Genomic DNA, 20,747 nt, shown 5'->3' on the forward strand with positions numbered 1-20,747 from the left:
TGATTTTCCTTCACCCCACTACAAAACGATAACGGATCCTATCCCTTGATGATCGATTTTCAATTTTCTTAACCTTGCATGACAACCAAAGTTAGAAAAATTGGCCGATCTAACCGAAAACTGCCCGTTTAGATCCGAACTGGCTAATAGCCGTTTCCGGTTTCAGTTGGTTTTGGTAATTAAAAAAATTTATATAAAATCTGAAAAATAAGAATTTTTGTTTGTAATATATTTTTTGATATTTTTTATTATTATGGCAAATATTAGAAATTGTTTTGGTCACTAATACTTACTTTTTATATTTTTCCATCTTATTTATAAAATTTTAAAATACCCGTAAGTACAAATCGATTATTTAAAAATCTATTTTTTAAAATTAATTTTCAATTTCATTTGGATGTATTTTGTATAATCATTATTTAAATATACTTTGTATATTTTATTAGATTTTATTTTGCATTTTTTCTAATTTTTGCAACCTATTGTTTTGACTGCTAAGGACTTGCCTGAGAATTGGCCAATTTACCTACTAAGCAGGTTGAACTGCTTAATTGTTCCGGTTAGGTTTTGCGAACACACAAGTAAAAATCAAAAGGGTATTTTAGTCATCTCTCAAAAAACAACGGAGGTTAGCTAACTCACTCCCATGGTTATATTTCACCCCTCCGGTTAACTTAAGAGCAAGAAAACCTCTCTCTCTATGTACATTTCTCTCTCTCTCTCTAAGTGCATTTATTTATCTCTCTTTCTCTAAGTTCATTTCTCTCTCTCTCTAAGTTCATTCTCTCTCTCTCTAAGTTCATTTCTCTCTCTCTCTCTCTCTAAGTTCATTTCTCTCTCTCTCTCTCTAAGTTCATTTCTCTCTCTCTCTCTCTCTCTAAGTACATTTCTCTCTCTCTCTAAGTACATTTATTTCTCTCTCTCTAAGTACATTTATTTATTTCTTTCTCTCTAAGTTCATTTCTCTCTCTCTCTCTAAGTTCATTTCTCTCTCTCTCTCTCTCTCTCTAAGTTCATTTCTCTCTCTCTCTCTCTCTCTCTCTCTCTAAGTTCATTTCTCTCTCTCTCTCTCTCTCTCTCTCTCTCTAAGTTCATTTCTCTCTCTCTCTAAGTTCATTTCTCTCTCTCTCTAAGTACATTTATTTATCTCTCTCTCTCTAAGTACATTTCTGTCTCACTAAGGTTGTCTATCTCACTAAGTTTCAACTCTCTCTCTCTCTCTCTCCAATTTTCAAGACACGAGCGCGTTCGTGCCGTCTCTCCAAAGTTTTTAGCACTCCAAGCAACAACGCCTCTCTCTCTCTCTCATTCATTTTATTTTGTGAGGGAGTGATCTGAGGCTGGTTTTTATATACCCGGCTGATTTTTCAGATACTAAAGCGCGTCCTATGCGTATATGAGCTTCACTCTGCAATTTTAGGGTTTTTTGGACCGTGATCTACTCCTCTCTCTTTCGGACTTCTCTCTAATCAATTGCAGAGGCTCAGAATCAACCATGGTAAGTGCAATCTCATATCCGATATCAGTTTAACATTTCTCTGTAAGAAAGTTGTTTTCTCTAAGATGGGACTAGATCTCGCGCAAATGCTTCTGATTTGGCGAAAGGCTTCATTTTTGGAGTTTGATTTATTGGAATCCGTGGAAATTACACTCAATTATACTGAGAATGATCTTCATTGTTAAGGAATTATATGATGTTTAGGTGTAATTTGAATTGATCAGGTCTAAAAATGGTTGGATCTTCTTAATTTGATTATTGATTTGGATCTGGTTTTGCGATGGAAGACTAACGGATTGCTCCTCTTTTGTGTCTTCTTTCTTGATTTATTATCTGCAACAGCCTCTCAGACTCGAAATCAAGGTACCTTTTTTCTTAAATTTCTCTTCAAATTTTGCATAGGTTGTTTGTGCTTGAATTATTCAATCATGGACCATTTTTGGTTGAAGTGTTCATTTTCTGTTTTTTTTATTGATTTGTTCCTTTATGTTCAATTGGTTACTTATTGGATTTTGTGGGTTGAAATTTTTCTTTCCAGAAAAAACTTGCCCAAAGGTCTGAAAGGGTAAAATCTGTTGATCTGCATCCGACAGAACCATGGTAAATTTATTTTTATGTTACTCTAAATATTTTCAAATTGCATGCTTTATGGTATGAAATTAATGTGGTGTCTGGGTATCCATGTGGTTTTCTTATTCCGTCATAACTGCAACAGATATGTTCATAACTACTAATACATTTGGCATTGCAATATTTTTGGTGACTGCTTGTAAATTGCTTAATTTCCTGTCAATTATGAGCTTGTCCTCGTCATTTGATGTTGCATTGGAAACTAGTGCCTTATAGAGTCTCTCACACCTGATAGGGAATTGGAAAGCAATATTGCTTTCTATGGTTTCAGTCTCTTAGAATAACTTTGGATCCTGCTAGAATCATAATATAGAAGTTAGTCATGGCAATTAACTCAGTGATGCAATCCATACGCTTCAGCATATAAACAAGTCCTATCCTTAGAAATTATGTACTTTGTGATAGAAGATAGGAAAGAGAGCACAACATCCTTGGAATAAATTTTCAATTTGCAAAGTACTCTTGCACATGCGCATTTGTTCAAATGGGACCCTATCATTTATATTCTGGACCCACTCATGCCCTAAAAATTAAATTAAATCTAAATGTGAAATTACTACAAAGCTTTTTCTGATTTGTAGATATCTAATTCAACCTAAATAGAAATATTCTAAAGTGGAACTCGACGTTATCAAATGTGGGATACGGCTTGAGGCGCTAGGGGGTCTGATGCGCTGTGTAGCTGGATGAGGGTGCATCAGTTATTAAGTGGGTAACAAATATATATTTTTAAAATAAAATCCTGTAAGAGTACGAAGAAGAAACTAAATATGTAACCTACATGATAGTAGCCATTTTAGTTTAGTATTTTTCTCTTAGTATATACGTTGTCTCAGGCTCTGATAGAGTAATACAGATATTTTCTTTCTCTCATATAATTAGCATGTAAATAAAATGATCCAATACTACGTACTTGGTGAAAAACTAAAAAGTTTCAAGACCAAGAACAATGACATAAAAACAAAAGCAATAAAATCTGCCAAAAGAAAAACAAAATGAATTTCAATTTCTTGGTGCAATCGCCTTCAAAATCCTCGATGAGTTGATAACTTGATATTGTGTGCCTGTTTTTTTTTGTTTTCTTTAAGTAAATATTGTGCACCTGAAATTCTTCCAAGGAGATCTCGAAATCATTTCGAAGAGTTGCTGAAAAATGGTATGAGTTTGCTCATACTATCGAAATCAAAAAATTCAATTTTAAATGGATTGGATTTAATATTGTAATCCCCTTGGAATCAAATTATTTTGGTTCTAAGTGGGTTGGCTATAAACCACCAACCACTCCCCACCAGGCCACCCCCACCCCCAAAAATAAATAAATAAATAAATTGCTCATTTCTTGGGTTGGAAAAAGGACCAACATAAATCTGCTCGTAGGCTATATTATTACCCAGAAGCAGGGCGAAAGATGCAGCTGCAGGCCCACATGGGTTTGCCTTGATGCAGCTGCCTAGGTGGGCATATGACGTGTGCCCGCCAGCTTGGTTGAAGCGGAGTGGCCATGGGCCCCTCCATCTTAGTGTGGCTGCGTAATGCTCTGCAGCTGCATTTGATAAAACTGGTGTGACTATGAGTCAAAAACACTGAAACGAGGCATATCCAAACTTACCACATTAAAAAGTTCCAACTTACGAACGACCTAAAGCCCAACATTTGGAAACTATAGATCAATATCATTAGAGGAACCTAATTTCGCAATAATACCCTCTAGATGTGATATGACACAACTCCCGTTTGTTGATCTACCCATACTACCACTGCTATCTTTAGAACTAATTACCTTATCGGCCACCCAGGCACAATCTAGATTCTAGAATTTGTCTGCCACTCATGGAGCTTTCTTGTTAGGGAGAGATGATGCTATGCATGCCTTTCACATGCCTCGATAAAACCTGGTCACAATTGTAGGCATCTCATTTTCAAACATCGGACATGCTCATGACATCTCAGGACTGGTCCATTAGGTTAGACATTTTTGGAGGAACCGCAGAAGCATTTCACGGAACCATTTTTTCAGGTAACCATTTTGAATGGATTAAGTCCTGACAAGTTTTCCTTATGAAATCTATTTGAACAGATGCTATAGAACATAGTTCATGTGAGACCTACTTCCCACCTATGGTGTAATCTTTGATTGGGCACATGTGGCATGACATCAGCCCAAAAGCCAGTGTCTCTTGAAAGTCATAAACTCCGGGTGATCACAACCACAGGTTGACCATTTAATCATTTATTAAGTCTGACCCTTGTTTCATTGTCTAAAATTCTGGCCTTCCTTTCAAGAGCAGCAAAGCAAATATAAATATGATATTAACTTATTGCATTCTTGGTGCCAATGCCTTTTTCTTATCACTTCAGAACCATTATGAGGATATGTGTTTGTCAGCTCTATGATGTCATATCTTATTTTGGAATATATGTATTATTATTTTTTTGTTCTTTTGGGTGTCTGCATGTGGCACATATTTTCCTTTTCCTTTCTCATTGTACCCACCTTGTTGGATATAATTCATCCGGTGAGATGTATGACAGTGTCTTCTCTTGTTTAAGAATGTTATATTGTTCCTTGTATTTTGATTGTGCATATCCACTTTTTCCTTTGCTAAATTGCTGAGGTTCCTTTTTGCAGGATTCTTGCGAGTCTCTATTCTGGAAGCGTGTGCATCTGGAACTACCAGTCTCAGGCATGGGAATTATATTTTGTACTTTTTGTCAATTCTGTCCGTTTTGCTTTACAGAATGCATTTTTCAATTTTACTGCATGTGCTGCGTGATTATGACTTTTAGGCTTGTGGTTGTAATGAACCTATATCAAATCTTCAACGAGGTTTCCTGCCGAAATTTCCTTTTCATTTGGCTTTGTCTGTTTTTGTAAATTCATTTTTACTTGAACTAAAGTTTTTCCGTATGGGGTTCCTTCTTCTTCTTCTTCTTCTTACTCTCTCTCTCTCTCTATCTCTCTCTCTCCTACTTTGAAAGATATGATGCGTTCTAGATCATCTTGTTTTTCCCAAATAACAGATCATCATCAGTTCCATCTTGGAATTTGGAACATAGGATCAGGAAGATTATTGATGTGACCAGAAGCCAGAAATATATTCATGGATAACATTTAGACTTAACCTTTTATATTTTCATAGATCTTGACTCTCCTGTGACTCGAAAGAGTGGATGCAGCTTTCCTTTTGAAATCACCGTCCACATACACTAGAATGAATTTGTCCATTCCTTAAATCCATACCAAACAGTTGTGGTTATCAAAAGTCAACGCAACTGGTAAGTCGATGATTTTGAGCTTCATAATGTATCTTAAGAAATTGATCAAATTACAGAATACTGAAACGAAATATGAAAGCATAACATGTTATTCTTAGAAACTGGTTTTGAGACCTGAAACGAAATAAAATGCACCTTCTATACATCTTAACATAAAATCTGCACACTTTTTTTTCACAAGGAGCATGTCAACAAAATATAGAGATAAAAATATGGGCATCCGTAGAAACATAATGCAACGGGCAATGCATTTAGTGGCTTTGAACTTTATGTCATCCTCCAAGGCCAGGAAGATAGTTCTGTGTGCAGAAAGGTGAAGATGCAAGAGGGTGGTGCTGTTTCACGGGAAGGGAGATTCTGCTGGTAAAGCCAAGCTGGACAGAAGGGTAAGAAAGTTTCCAACATGTCCATAGTATCTTCGACTCAATGGAAGTGGGAGCGAAGAAATTTCTATGGATATATGCAGTAGGTTGGCTTGATAAAGAGCTGTGTGGTTGAAAAGACAGAAAGGTTTCTAACCCCACTTAATTTGAAGGTGCTTATTCTTGCAACCTTTAGGTAGTGGGTTCAAACCCACCTTACATATCAGATAAAAAAAAAAGGTTGAATAGATTGTGAAATAAATCCAAAAAAATAAAAGGGAAGCACAAAGAATAGGATGCTGCAGTTTTCTATAGATGGTTAAATAGAAGTAGAGGAACTTTGTCTGTTTGGATACCGTTTCTCAAAGTAGGTTTGCATAATTTGGATATCGTTTCTCAAAGTATTATTGATTAGGAAATTTGTACGGGAAAGCTCTAAGATATTCTTCGTCTATGCATTGGTGTCTAGAAATCGGAGCACAAATCTTCTGATGGGGATGGGCCATAGAGAACCATTGTTCATTTCTTGTCAAAGCATTTCGAATTTGGGGTTTTTCTCAAAATACTCTATGACTCAAGTGATAATAATGGGTCTAATTCATACTCCTCTCAAAGATCTCTTCCCCAACCTTGTCCTCATTGCTCGAGATGGCGAGGCATCTGTGGCCTCCCAGTTCATCCTCCTGGACTCTTCCAGAGTATGGAACCCCGACTCTCGGAGAGGCCTTCTTGAATAGTGACCATGAAATCGAGAACTTCCTAGCCCTGGCCTGCCTACTCCACTATGTCTTTCTTCCACACCAAGGGGAGGATAAGCTCATCCGGGCTTCTGCTTCCTCGGACCTGTTCTTGGTTTCCTCTTTCTATAATCAGCTCCTCCTTGCTTCTAACCCCCTGACCCCTATCCCTCCAGTTACCTCCAAAGCTTGGTCTTCCTTAGCCTCCCTTAAAATTCAGTTCTTTAGTTGGATCCTGATAGCCAAAAGAACCCTTACCGTGGACCAGCTCCAAAGAAGGGGCATGTCATTAGCGAGCTGTTGCTCAATGTGTAATGTGGCTGAAGAGACCAATGAACATCTGCTTATCCACTGCAGAGTGGCTGGGGACCTTTGGGAGGACCTCCTTCAGTTATTCAATTGGAATTGGGTTACTCCCAGGTCCATCCCTTGTTTCGTCACTTCCCTATTGCCTCTCCCTTGGGCCAAATCAGGGATCCGTATGTGGAAAGTGTCCGTTGTGGCCCTTCTTTGGGTCATCTGGACAAAGCGCATTTATCGTATTTTTAGGGGGGACGTCACCCACCCGAAGCCCTTAAGTCTCGAGTGAAAGGCCCGACCATTTTTTGGGCCAAAAACATTGCCCTATTCAAGCATTGTCCCATCATGGAGTTCCATTCAGAACTGGGAGAATTTGCTGATTTTCCAGCCTACCTGAATCCCTCGGGCCTCCCTTTGGTTGCCTCCGGTGCCTGGGCACATAAAACTGAATTTTGACGGTTGCTTGCTTGGCAACCGGGTCCAGCAAGGATAGGGGGAATCTACCAGGACCATAATGGACAGACCTTCTTCTCCTTCTCCAAATCTACTCGTGCTGCTAATTCCAACACAGCCGAGACTCTTGCCCTCCTAGAGGGTCTCAGGAACTTCAATTCCAGTTGCTGTTCTTCGCTCGTTGTCGAGGGAGACTCCAAAAGTGTCATTGCTTGGGCATCTGGGAAAACTCTCTACCCATGGATACTGGCCCAGTACTTCAATGAAATTGCTCATATCTGCAGGGACCTGCATGTCTTGTGGAAGCACACTTGGTTCGAAGCCAATGCTGTTGCCGATGCCCTAGCCAGGGAAGGAGTCTGTGAACATCCCCGCCGCAACCGATTTTTGAGCTAGGGGTTCCCTTTTCTGCTAGCTCCATTGTTGTATTGTACCACTTCTTTAATTCCTATGTACTTATCTGTGAACATCCGAACTTGAGAGGGTGTTCTGCCCCATTCAAGGGGGCTATTTTTGTACCTAACTTTGTATATCCCACTTATAGTGGGTGTCCTGCCCTGTTCGAGGGGGTATTTTTTGTACAATGCTTTTGAGTTTTTAATACAAAGTTAACCTGTTAAAAAAAAATAATGGGTCTAATTCTTCATTTGCTATTTTGTGTGGAAGTTACCGGACCTGGCCCCATAATATTGAAATTTTGAAATAATGGAAGACATGTTTTGAGCCTTGGGATGACACTCTCTTGGGTTGGGTGTTCAATGTTAGTAGTATTGTGATAGGTGGGACAGTTATGTGTTCTGGGAATTTAGTAGGAAATTGGCAAAGTTTTAGAGGTTGATACCTCATTGCTATACGAGGTATTACAGGCAGACAAGTAAAAACGTTTGTACATCTAGTTGCACCAACAAGTTGCTTACGTATCGAAAATCTATAATAGGGTCATACAGATATTGGAATAGAAAAAATGTATGTCTCCTTGCACAAATAGGAATTTTGGCCAATACCCCTCCTGGTAAGTGCATGAGCTTCTGAGTTGGTTATTCTGATGAGCTGCTGGAAGGATGCAGGCCGCTATCTGTTGATTTCTTAAATTTCCTATATCATAACCATTGTTAGGAAACATGGACTCACGTCAATTTCTCTAGGGTCCCGAGCCTGAGGCAGGTCTGATGGTACTGGGTTGAGTCTCCGAGTCTGTTGGAGACTCAGCCAAGTCCAACTAAAGAAACAATAAATAATGTGAAGCAGCCAGACTCGGCTGGTTCCCAGGTGTATCTTTCCGGCCTCAGCACGGGTGACTTTGGCAAATCTCGGTGGACTCGCCCAATTCTTCAACACCGATCGTAACTGCACAGATCCATAGGCAAGGTAATTTTTTTCCAAATTTGAATTACATTTGGAGAATCACCTTCCATATGAGAGGAGCATCAAGAGACTGGCTAATAATGTGAAGGCTGATGAGCAAGGGCTTAGTGCACCTGTCATTAGTGTTCACCGTCCCTAAAGATCTAGATAAGGCTCACTATGCCTCCCCAGCTGGTACTGAAGGCATCTGAAGGGGACCTGAAGCTGCCATCTAAGTGTAGCGTATAGAGAAATAAAAATTCTAGCTGTCATAGGATCTAGGCTCTTAGGACTTGGGCATCGGAAAGGCACTTAGATATCGTTGTGTTCCCCATCCCTAAAAGTCCTGAGAAGGCACCTCTGCTTGATGGATTCCTAAAAGAAGGCACTGAAAGGGACCTAGGCTCGTGAGAGCTGCCATCGAAGTTTAATTTTTAAGGAACCACTTAAGACAGGGTCTAAACTCATCATCTCTCAACTGCAGATCAGGTCCAGAGCACCCATACCACGGAACTGCTCAATAACCATTGCCATGAGGCACTCTCCAAATGTCTATTACTGTCCCAAACTGACTCTCTAAGTCTCCTCTATAGTGGCAACTCTCAAATTCCACTTGTTTGGATCTAATCAATTGACAAAAGCTTCAATGAGGTGAGGCATTTCGGATGAGAAGGGTGTGATTTCCAACTGTTTTAGGCTTTTAGGAGTTCATTATTTGTGAAGGAATCACACCTCATAACATGATAAGCTGGTTGAGGTTAAAGTTCCAAATGCCTTGTCAAATGAGCATAGAACCAGAAGACAATCAAGTGATTAGCTCATCTTCACATAAAAGCAACATTTAGAATTCGTATTCCCAATGCTGAAGGTAGTCCTCCTGGGAGAGCCTTGTATGAAGTTGGTAGCCACCTAAGTTGAAGCTGGCACCTTGTATGTTAGGGCAGTTTGAGGTTACATTCTTCAAATCACTTGTCAAATCATAGGATTGCTATATCCTTCCTATGCTTTGCATTTCTCTAGATCGTTTTTAAGAAAAAAGAAGTTTCTCTAGATTTCTCTAGACTATTCCATAGTGATCACGTGCTACTCAAGTGGCAGTAAATGTTCTCATGTATATGTAACGATAATGCTTCTGGGTTATCTAATATGATTTGTCTTTGTTCTTGTGTGATATTTCTTTGCTCTCTTTCTCTGTCAATGGTTAAAAAAGTTCTTTGGTCTTTTTAAAGTTCAAACCGGTACTGTCATCTTATAATAGTACAAAATTCTAATTGAATGATTAATTCATGATTATATTGCAGACAATGGCAAAGTCATTCGAGGTTACAGAATTACCAGGTATCCTCTATGCATTTTCCTGCCTTATTGTTGGACTTGGTCCTTTGAACAGATAGTACTTACCAAACCAAACTTTTTATTTTTTGTTTTGCAGTGCGATCGGCAAAATTCATAGCTCGCAAACAGTGGATCGTTGCTGGAGCTGATGACATGATTATTCGTGTGTACAACTATAACACTATGGATAAGGTTAAAGTGTTTGAAGCACACACAGACTACATCAGGTGTGTCGCTGTCCACCCAACACTACCGTATGTGTTATCATCATCAGATGATATGCTTATCAAGCTTTGGGACTGGGAAAAGGGTTGGATATGTACTCAGATCTTTGAAGGGCATTCACATTATGTGATGCAAGTCACCTTTAACCCAAAAGATACAAATACTTTTGCAAGTGCTTCACTGGATCGTAGTATAAAGGTTTGACTCCAGTTGCTTCTTAGCTTTTCGCAAGCCGTGGGCTCCTTTTTTAGTAATATGTTAAGTGCTCTTTTATTCTCATTTGTAAGCCACTCTTGATATACTCTTGTATGTTTTATATTCCAGATATGGAATCTGGGTTCGCCAGATCCAAATTTCACATTGGATGCACACTTGAAAGGGGTAAATTGTGTCGATTACTTCACAGGAGGTGATAGGCCATACCTAATCACAGGATCTGATGATCATACTGCTAAGGTGTGCTCCTAATCCTTGTCTTTTTGAAACTGGGCAGCATATTTTAATCCTGTGGACTACGGGAAAAAACCATAGTTCATTTGGTCATTGTGGCTCCTTGAAATGATCGATGGTGATGAAAAGAGTGAGATCGACCATTTGGGTTGTCGTTTTTCCGGTTCCAGAGCTCCACCATTTTCCCATCACGACAAACCCATTGAATTATGAATTTTTAAGCATATTTCCCTTTGAGAAAAAATGGTCTCTCAATTGGGGAACTTAGCAAGTGATTTTATATTTTCATGGGGGCAGGTGTGGGACTATCAAACGAAAAGTTGTGTTCAGACTCTGGAGGGACATACACACAATGTCTCTGCTGTTTGTTTTCATCCTGAGCTTCCCATAATCATTACAGGCTCTGAGGATGGGACTGTCCGCATTTGGCATTCAACCACTTACAGGTATTTCTGAATTTTTCCTTTAAAAAATCAATCATATGAAACGTATTAAAAAAATAAAAAAATTGAAGCAACATCTTCTTTGAGACGCACATTATCTCTTCTATATTTTATATCTTCACCACTGCTCTGATGTATTTAATGACTGGAATTGCCACAGGCTCGAGAACACATTGAATTATGGTCTAGAAAGAGTCTGGGCAGTTGGATATTTGAAAGGTTCCAATAGGTAGGCATCAGCTGGATTCTTCTTCTTGTGGTTCTACGTTTGAGTACAGATTCTTGTTTGTTACTCTTTCTGTAGGATTTGTATGCCTTGATTTCAACCATTCTTCATTGCATGGTTGCCTTCTTCTATTTTCCTTTACTATTAGGTGGATTTAGTATATGGCATTGCTTTCTTTTATTATTCATACTGTTCGCTGGATGAATAAATTGGAAAAGCAAATTGTTTATAGCGAAGTATTACCTTACCCTTTTCTCGATTCATTAACAAAGTATATTAAAAATTGTATTATTGGTTTCTTAACAGAGTCGTCATTGGATATGATGAAGGCACCATTATGATAAAAATTGGGAGAGAAGAGCCAGTTGCTAGCATGGATAGCAGTGGCAAAGTCATTTGGGCAAAGCATAATGAAATCCAAACTGTGAATATTAAGTCTGTGCCAGCTGATTTTGAGGTTTCTACTCTTCTTGGCTACAATATGACTTGTATATGTATGTAATGACTTATTGAAAGTGAAGTGCCCTTTTTCCAGAAAAAAAGTGAAAATGCATTCTCCCGATCATGTTGACCTATTAATTATTAATGGATTCCATGTCTCAGGTTACGGATGGTGAAAGACTACCTCTTGCTGTGAAGGAGTTGGGAAGCTGTGATCTCTATCCTCAAGTAGGTGTTCATCTCTTTGAGGCACTTCTGTATCTATTTGTCTGTATGTGCATGCATTTGTATGCTTGCCATTTATGCATAAATATTTGTGTGCATGATAATTTTTTCCCAATTTCCATCATAGGAAGATACTATCAGTTGCTTTTGATGAGGTATATGAGTTCTATCCCTTAGGGGATCATTGCTGCAGCTATTTCTTCAATTTACATTCTCTTATCCATCTGAAGTATGGCTGCTTTTTGGCTTGGGTTTTGTTGGTTATTAATTTTCGTTGAATTCTAATCACAGCACACTCTTTAACTGTGAGTGTTAATTCGCTTTTGGACTCTTATTTATTTGTTATGTTTCCAGAGTTTGAAGCACAACCCTAATGGGAGGTTTGTTGTTGTCTGCGGGGATGGAGAGTACATCATTTATACAGCTCTAGCATGGAGAAACAGATCTTTTGGATCTGCCTTGGAATTTGCATGGTCTTCAGATGGAGAATGTGCGGTTAGAGAAAGCACTTCAAGAGTAAAGATCTTCAGCAAGAACTTCCAGGTTGAGATTTCTCTCACCTGTACCTTTTAAATAGGACTTCCTCAAAAGAGGGGCTGTGTGCTGCATTCTTTCAGGTTTCATGTGGAGCAACTTAACATTCTCAAATATTTGGATCATAGCATGATCAACAAGTTCTGTATTTATCGTTATCTTTTAAATTCCATTTGGAATATTTTAGTAGTCAAATCCTTTAGGTCTTTGATAGTTTTCGAAGTATTATTTTTCGTCAATGTTTGGGCATATGAACCCCTTATTACCTGTTGGCATTTTTCTCATGAACAAGCTTGGTTCTACTCTAATATGATTCTCTCATCTGTTTGATGAACTAAATTGATTTGAGGCTCTCTTTTGGACTGCATTTATTTGGGGTTCTGTGTTTGCTGGAAATTTCTTTCCATTTTCCGATACGTTGAGTACCTTGGTTTCTTTTTCCTTTATGCTCGTCTTAAGTTGAGAAGTCTGCTTTCAGGTTAGATGCACAAAGGAAATTAATAACGCTTGAAATAATAAATTATGTACCATCCTGTTCGTTTTAGAACGTAGAAAAGAAGAACATCGAGTGCCATTCACGTATTATCTATTTGCTGTTGTTTTTTCCGACATCAAAAAGTAAGCCCCTCTAACAACTGGTCATTACCATTGTAAAAAGAAAATGGACCAGTCTTGATCCATTCTGTTATACCTATTTTTTGAGCCGTGCTTCAAGTTTAATTCAATTATATTCCAACAATATGAGGTTTTGAGTTCAAACCCACCTGATGCGAAAAGGATTTTTTTTTCTACTTTGATGACATAGTTGAGTGCAGGCTACCTTTCTGGCATGTTGTCTTCTCAGAACAAAATCTTTTCCCTGTTTCCATATCTCTAAATTGGTAGTTGCATCCTCTTTAGGCTTGCGTACAACCATTTTATGAATAATAAGTTTCAACTGGAATTCTGGATCTTGTCCATTGCTTCACTAGTAAAATGGCTATTTTTATGCAAACAATAATGCAGGGAAATATAAGTTGTATGCTGTTAAGGATGTTTTATTAATTATTATTTTTATTCAAACAATAATGCAGGAAAATATAAGCCATATGCTGTTAAGGATGTTTTGACTTTGTAAACTGTGAAGTGTTAACATTTCACAGTATATGATGTGTTGCAGGAGAAGAAAAGTATAAGACCTGCATTTTCTGCTGAGCGTATTTTTGGTGGAACCTTGCTGTCTATGTGTTCGAATGATTTCATCTGCTTTTATGATTGGGCTGAATGTAGGCTGATCAGACGTATTGATGTTAATGTAAAGGTGAATTATATAAATTCCTTCTTAGAAATTGTATGGTGTTTCTCTCTCTCTTGGCTGCTTATTGCTTCTTCAAATGGACTCTGGTAAAACCATGGTCCACTGGATCATCACCATCCAATAAAATGAATGGAAATGGATATGAAGTGGATTCTACGGCTGGGGTCATTTCCTGTATTGGTGGACCTCACTCTGTACATCACTGTCCCTCACAAAGTGGCTGATGATTACCTACTGGACTAGGGTTTTTCTGTAGTCCGCTGAGTATTACTTGATTTTTCTTTTTTATTAAGCCACAATTATGGTCTCTCTAATCCACGCTCTCGTTGTGATCCAGAATGTCTATTGGGCTGATAGTGGTGATCTTGTTTGCATTGCAAGTGATATTTCATTCTACATCCTGAAGTACAATGTAAGAATATGGACCCACACCAACTCCTCAAGACTTGTCTATAGCCTTTCAATTTATCATTCTTCACAATCTATGACTTACATTTTAAAACAACGAGGCATACATTTTTATCTCGAAAAATAAGAAAAAACAACCCAAAAAAATTAAGAAAAAACATTACGTGGGAATAGTTGATCTACTTAGAACTGAATGGAATGCTTTTGGCATTTACAGAGGGATGCTGTTTCATCACATTTAGATAGTGGACGACCAGTTGATGAGCAGGGTGTTCAGGATGCGTTTGAACTTCTTCATGAAACAAATGAGCGGGTCAGGACTGGGATTTGGGTCGGAGATTGTTTTATCTATAATAATTCATCTTGGCGGTTGAATTACTGTGTTGGTGGTGAGGTAATTTTGTGTTCTCATCTCCGTCTTACATTCATTTTTCTTTCTTGTTTTTAAATGGCATTGATGTCAAGAACTTCTAAAAAACAGTTAGTAGGATATATCTTCTAGGTGTCTTTGAATGATATGTGCTTGAATTTTTCTCTCTCTTTTTTATTTTTATTTTTAAAGTTATATCCTTAAAATTTTCTCACTGGAAACTGTATGGATCGAATAACTGATGTAGGTAACTACAATGTTTCACTTGGACCGGCCCATGTACTTATTAGGTTATCTTGCAAGTCAGAGCAGGGTGTATCTTATTGACAAAGAATTCAAGTGAGTGGGGTTTGAGTCTAGGTTATATATCTATTCTACTTTTTCAAGCTTGATTAATGATTCTGATTAATTTTGCATGAAGTGTTATGGGCTACACTTTGCTTCTGAGTCTTATTGAATATAAGACGCTTGTCATACGTGGAGACCTGGAACGGGCAAATGAGGTCCTGCCTTCGATTCCCAAGGAACATCTCAACAGGTATATTTCATATCTCATCATTCAACTGATATTTAATTTTCTAGACTTTACTGCACCAATAATATTTTATTTTGTGCAAGTGTCAATAAAGGAAAAACAAAATAAATTATTACTTTTGATAGTTATACATGTATCAGCATTATCTATACTACATTATCTATATATGTATCAGCATTATCTATACTACATTATCTATACATGTATCAGCATTATCTATACTACATTATCTATACATGTATCAGCATTATCTATACTACATTATCTATACATGTATCAGCATTATCTATACTACATTATATGCCGCAAGAAGAGACAGGGAACCTATCTTTAAAGAGGATATAGAGCATGAGACCTGTAAATAGAGAAGTTTAGGGCATGATTTATGGTGCCTTTCTATTTTTCAGAAAAAAGCAAATCCCATCCTTTTTGGATAGAGACATTCTAGGATAGGATAAAGAAAATCAATGTATTTTGAGAGATTTTAGAAATATTATAAAATGCATAATATTAATTCATAATAAATATTTATTTAAGTACATATTTTAAATGATCACTGTTTGAATAATAAATCATTATCACCATCCGAGCCTTATCCCAACTATTTGAGGTTGGCTCACAAATTATGTTGCGCCATTCATTCAGGATTCATGAAAAGATGTGGCAAAGTTTTATGCTGGATATCTACCCTACAACCCTCCTCCTTTCTCCAGGCTTGGGACCAGGATGACTAGTTTGGGACCGCCCATGTTGGAGTTTATTTCAATAATAAATATTTCAGAATGATAACAGCAACAATAATAATTGGTTTATGACTAATTACATTTATGACTAAATATTCTATTTAAATTTATTTTTATTTTTTTCAAAAAAATGACGCTATCATTTTATTAAATTTCATGTTTTGAAATTAGTTTATGTGAAATTTCTAGATTTTATAATAAATTATTAAATATTAAAAATAGGTATTATGCATCAAAATAGTTGATGACTAAAGCCTTTTAGTCAGAATAACAACAACAACAATAATAATAATAATTGGTTTATGACTAATTACATTTATGAATAAATAGTCTATTTAATTTTTTAAATTTTTTTTTAAATAAATGACGCTATCATTTTATTAAATTTCTTGTTTTGAAATTAGTTTATGTGAAATTTCTAGATTTTATAATAAATTATTAAATAATTAAAAATAGGTTTTATACATCAAAATAGTTGATGACTAAAGCCTTTTAGTAAGGGTGTGGTTTGTATAAGGTTGCAACCTTAAACAATCCAATTAAGGTGCACCTCCAAATTTTACCATAACATGTAATTTTGGACCTCGGTATAAATAATTCTTAGGATTATCTGAAAATCTATTTTTATATCTAATTATAAAATTTTGAACTCCAAAAATGGTTAAAATCCAATAGATCTATAAACATATGAAAATCTTAAAAATGGACGGTCTAGATAATGTATTTTTGAAGTGCATATGTAATTCTACATTTTAAGGTTGCAGCCTTATATAAACTTTTTCTTGTTAGTAATACTTCTCTTATATTCTAAAAATTGTGTTGAATTTGTAATAGCTATCTTTGTTTTTTCCCCTCATAAACCATGTTAACTTTTTTTAAAAAAAATAGGAAATATGAAACCATAGATTTCTTCCTTTTTTCAAGTACTTAAACAACTTTATATTTTCAGATGAATTTTTCATTTTGAAAATTTGTTTAGAATAAATTTTCAATTTTTTAGATACAGGAATTGTTTATTAAATCCTAAAGAATTTAACACATATTTAAAATAAAAATAATAATAATTTAAAATATTTTATTATCTTAGATTTTGGCGCCAATGGCTTTAAATTACATTTATGAACAGAATTCTTGTCATAGAATTTATTTATGAGCAATTTCTAGATTTTCTACCATTGTCATCATCATCCGAGCCTTATTCCAATTATTTGAGGTCGACTACACAAATCTTTTTCCGCCATTCCGCTCTATCAAGGGTCATATTTTCAGTCAAACCATAGATCATTATTTCTTTTCTTACTACTTCCATGTATGTCGTTTTCAACTTTTTCATTACTATTTTAAAGCCTTCCACTTGAACCAAATCACCCCTCCTAACCGGTGTTGTTCAAGGATTATGCATACATGGCCAGACTACCTAAGTCTATTCTTCCTCATTTGATCGCCTATTGGAGCTACCTTAAGTTCCTTTTTATGTATTCATTCTGGGTTCTATCATTTCTTGTCGTGCCATTCATCCATCTCAACATCCTCATTTCAGTCACACTCATTTTATAGATATGTTGTTTATTGACTGCCCAACATTTTTCCTTATGATGCATGGCTGGTCTTACCTTGTCCTATAGAACGTCTCCTTCAATTTCATTGGTATACGACGATCACATAAGACCCCAGAAGCACATCTACACTTCATCCACCTTGCTCTAATTCTATGTGCGACATCTTCCTCAATCTCTCTATTCTCATGGGTTATGACCAAAATCTCGAAAATAATCTCTTTTAGGTACTTCTTCGCATCAATCTTCTATTTTTACTAAACGTGCATTGCATATATTGTCTTAGTCCGGCTAATTTTAAAATCTTTAGATCCTAAAGCATCCCTCCAAAGTTTTACCTTTGCGTTGATGTTGTCTCTAGTCTCATCAATGAAAGCTATGTCATCCGCAAACAACATACCCCACAGTACGTCATCCTATAAATGCCTAGTTAACTCGTTTACAACCAAACCAAAGAGATATGAACTTAACACCGATCCCTGATGTAGGTCTATTGTCTCTAAAGACTCACTTGTCTCTCCACTAGTTAGCTCTCCGTCATACATATCCCGCACCATGTCAATGTCTTTAGACTATCCTCTAGAGACTTTTTCCTTTCTAACACCCGTAAAACTAACTCTCTTTGTTCCCAATTGTATGCTTTCTCTAAATCAACAAAGACCATTTAGAGGTTTTTTTTTTTTCTTCCTAAACTTCTCAATCAATTGTGTTTGTGAGTAGGAAAATGGCCTCAATGGTTGACCTCCTTGGCATAAAACCGAATTGATTTGCTTATATACTCATTTCATGTTGTAGTTGTTGTTCAATCACTCACTCCCACAGCTTCATAGTGTGGCTCATAAGTTTGATCCCTCGATATTTCATATAACTCTATGTCTCCTTTGTTATTGTACTACAATATTTTTTTCCATTCGTCAAACATTTTCGTTGCCCTCAAAATCTTGTTGAACAACTTCGTCAACCAGTACATGCCAATCTCTCCCATGCACTTACAAACTTATATAGGTATAACATCTAGTTCCGAAGCCTTTTCTATCTTCGTCTTTCTCAAAGCTTCTTTTACTTTGTAGTACCTACAATCTTATTTATGTTGAAGGTCCCTCCTAAAGCTGTACTTCCCGAGTTAACAAATTTTTAGAATAAATTTTCCATCTTTCATTGACCTTCTCATCCTTCTCTTAATATATTTAATATGATCTAAATCCCTACACTTCTCCTATCTCATTTTTGCGAGTTTGAAGACATTTTTTATCTTCTCTTGCCTTGAGTCTAGCCTTACTATTTTCTTAGTGTTCTTGGCTTTTTTATATTTTTCTAAGTTTTCTATTCCTTTGCCAAGGTTTGTGACATAATCATTTTTTGCAAATAACCCTTTGAACCTCATCACTCTACTACCAAGTTGTCGATCTTTCAATGGTTTTAAATTACATTTATGAACTGAGTTTTCATTATAAAATTTATTTATGACCAATTTCTAGATTTTCCACAATGAGTTATGAAATACTTAAAGAGACTCGTGATATTTTTTAGAAAATTAGGGAAATATATCCAGTGTTACTAAAAAAAGTAATTTAAATAAAAAGTAGATCTGAGCTATTATGTCGTATTTATAAATCATATTCCGTACATATTAGTATGTCATATTTCCCTATTATATATGTATTATTGAAGGTGACAAAGAACTATTCTTTATTGTTTTTTCAAATTGATGATTTTATAATTCTAATGTTGATTCTTTTAACTGTTCTTTTAATTTTGTATTTCTGTTATATTTTTCAGTTTCCTATTTAATTTTAGGATTAATATTTATTTGTTGCACATTACATTTCTACGTAGATTGCACATAAATCTACTACTTGTATTGATATTACATCTTTTAAGACTACAACCTAGAATGCCATGTGAGTTTATCTAGTTCCTTCAATAACGAAAAAGTAGTGTAGGACCAACTAATAGTACATGTTTCAAAGAACTCCTTTGCGCAATATCATATGCGAGTTTGGAACTCATGACATTGCGCACATCTAAACAAGTGAAAGTTTGTCTGTGAATAAATGTTGTGATCTATCCCCATTGAGATTTTTTTTTGTCTCAAACCCCATGTTCATGCTATTCCCTATTTTCTATCTAGTCTAATGTGTATTATTATTTTTCCAATAGATACACTTTTATTTACCAAAATAATAGAAATTGATTTCTTCCAGATGCTTATCTTTAGGATGCTACAGTCATTTAGAAAAGGAAGATCGGGTTGTTCTGGACATATGGGATATCAACCATAATTTATCAATTCCATGTTACAATGACATGTATCACTGATTGTACAATTGCTGTTCTATGCACTTTATTCTTATTTTCATTAATAATATTACTAGTGATTTTCCTATTTATGTTTGTGTACATTTAAGTAGGCATAAAAAGTATTTATTTAGGCTTTTATATTCGAGGACAGTCCAAATCGCTGTATTGGCCATTGAATCTGGTTTCCTCTCTGCTAAATTTTTCTTCTTCTGTGGTAGTGTGGCCCGCTTCTTGGAAACCCGAGGCATGCTGGAAGATGCTTTGGAAGTAGCCACTGATCCTAATTACAGATTTGATTTAGCAGTACAGCTTGGGAGGCTAGAGGTTGCAAAGGTTTGTTTGCTTCCTATCTTGCTCTTTATTTCACATGTGCAGGATGGTTCCTCTGAAGTTCTAAGGCTTAATGCAAGAAATCCTGTGATGTCTTTTCTTCCCTTCAAGAGATTGAAGTAGTAGTCTGAAATAATGTAGTTGCTAGACAATAACTTCCTTTGAGGAAATATCCTAGATGATAACCACTGCTCAGGATTGGTAAAACAGGCTATTGCTATAGAGGTACAGAGTGAATCAAAGTGGAAACAGTTGGGAGAACTGGCTATGTCTACTGGAAAGGTATTTGTTCCTACTTCCGGCCCAGTGCCTATTATCAGCTTACTTGTTTACGAAGTTTGGGGAGGTTTTTCTTATCTAGCTCTCCCCCTTGAGGGTATAATTCTGGAACAATTTGAATTTGGGTTTTGTAAACATCAGGAGGATCCCATGATTTATCATTGAGTTGCACTTATTTTCTGGGTGCAGTTAGAAATGGCAGAGGAATGTCTATCTCATGCAATGGACTTCAGTGGTTTGTTGCTTCTCTATTCTGCTCTGGGGGATGCTGAAGGAATGTCGAAACTTGCTTCACTTGCTAAAGAGCAAGGGAAGAACAACGTTGCCTTCCTTTGTCTATTCATGCTCGGTAAATTAGAAGACTGCCTTCAATTGTTGGTGGACAGGTTAGACCTCTCTCTCTCTCTCTCTCTCTCTCTCTCACACACACACACACACACACGCAGAGC

The 20,747-nt window shown here is 36.5% G+C and overlaps 1 protein-coding gene across 4 annotated transcripts in view; it reads left to right on the forward strand.

Annotated features, from left to right (window-relative positions):
• The first annotated feature begins 1,233 nt into the window (after positions 1-1,233).
• The window catches only part of LOC18434208 (coatomer subunit beta'-1), a 28,424-nt gene continuing 8,910 nt past the window's right edge, over positions 1,234-20,747 (forward strand). For all 4 annotated transcript variants that reach the window (XR_016056388.1, XR_016056389.1, XR_016056390.1 and 1 more), the window contains exons 1-20: positions 1,234-1,498; positions 1,841-1,861; positions 2,037-2,098; positions 4,758-4,812; positions 9,902-9,938; positions 10,033-10,358; positions 10,485-10,616; positions 10,908-11,056; positions 11,214-11,282; positions 11,586-11,736; positions 11,883-11,948; positions 12,300-12,488; positions 13,639-13,779; positions 14,114-14,188; positions 14,402-14,578; positions 14,802-14,893; positions 14,976-15,092; positions 19,908-20,022; positions 20,230-20,301; positions 20,488-20,684. Coding sequence is in view for 1 of the 4 variants with exons in the window: in XM_088868096.1 (XP_088724222.1) it covers positions 1,496-1,498; positions 1,841-1,861; positions 2,037-2,098; positions 4,758-4,812; positions 9,902-9,938; positions 10,033-10,358; positions 10,485-10,616; positions 10,908-11,056; positions 11,214-11,282; positions 11,586-11,736; positions 11,883-11,948; positions 12,300-12,488; positions 13,639-13,779; positions 14,114-14,188; positions 14,402-14,578; positions 14,802-14,893; positions 14,976-15,092; positions 19,908-20,022; positions 20,230-20,301; positions 20,488-20,684 (2,246 nt within the window). In the remaining 3 variants the exon portion in view is untranslated. The remainder of the gene's footprint in view (positions 1,499-1,840; positions 1,862-2,036; positions 2,099-4,757; positions 4,813-9,901; positions 9,939-10,032; positions 10,359-10,484; positions 10,617-10,907; positions 11,057-11,213; positions 11,283-11,585; positions 11,737-11,882; positions 11,949-12,299; positions 12,489-13,638; positions 13,780-14,113; positions 14,189-14,401; positions 14,579-14,801; positions 14,894-14,975; positions 15,093-19,907; positions 20,023-20,229; positions 20,302-20,487; positions 20,685-20,747) is intronic.

This window comes from Amborella trichopoda, chromosome 5 (assembly GCF_054954075.1).
Source record: "Amborella trichopoda isolate Santa Cruz 75 chromosome 5, AtrichopodaSantaCruz75HAP2 v2.0, whole genome shotgun sequence".
Taxonomy (NCBI): Eukaryota; Viridiplantae; Streptophyta; class Magnoliopsida; order Amborellales; family Amborellaceae; genus Amborella; species Amborella trichopoda.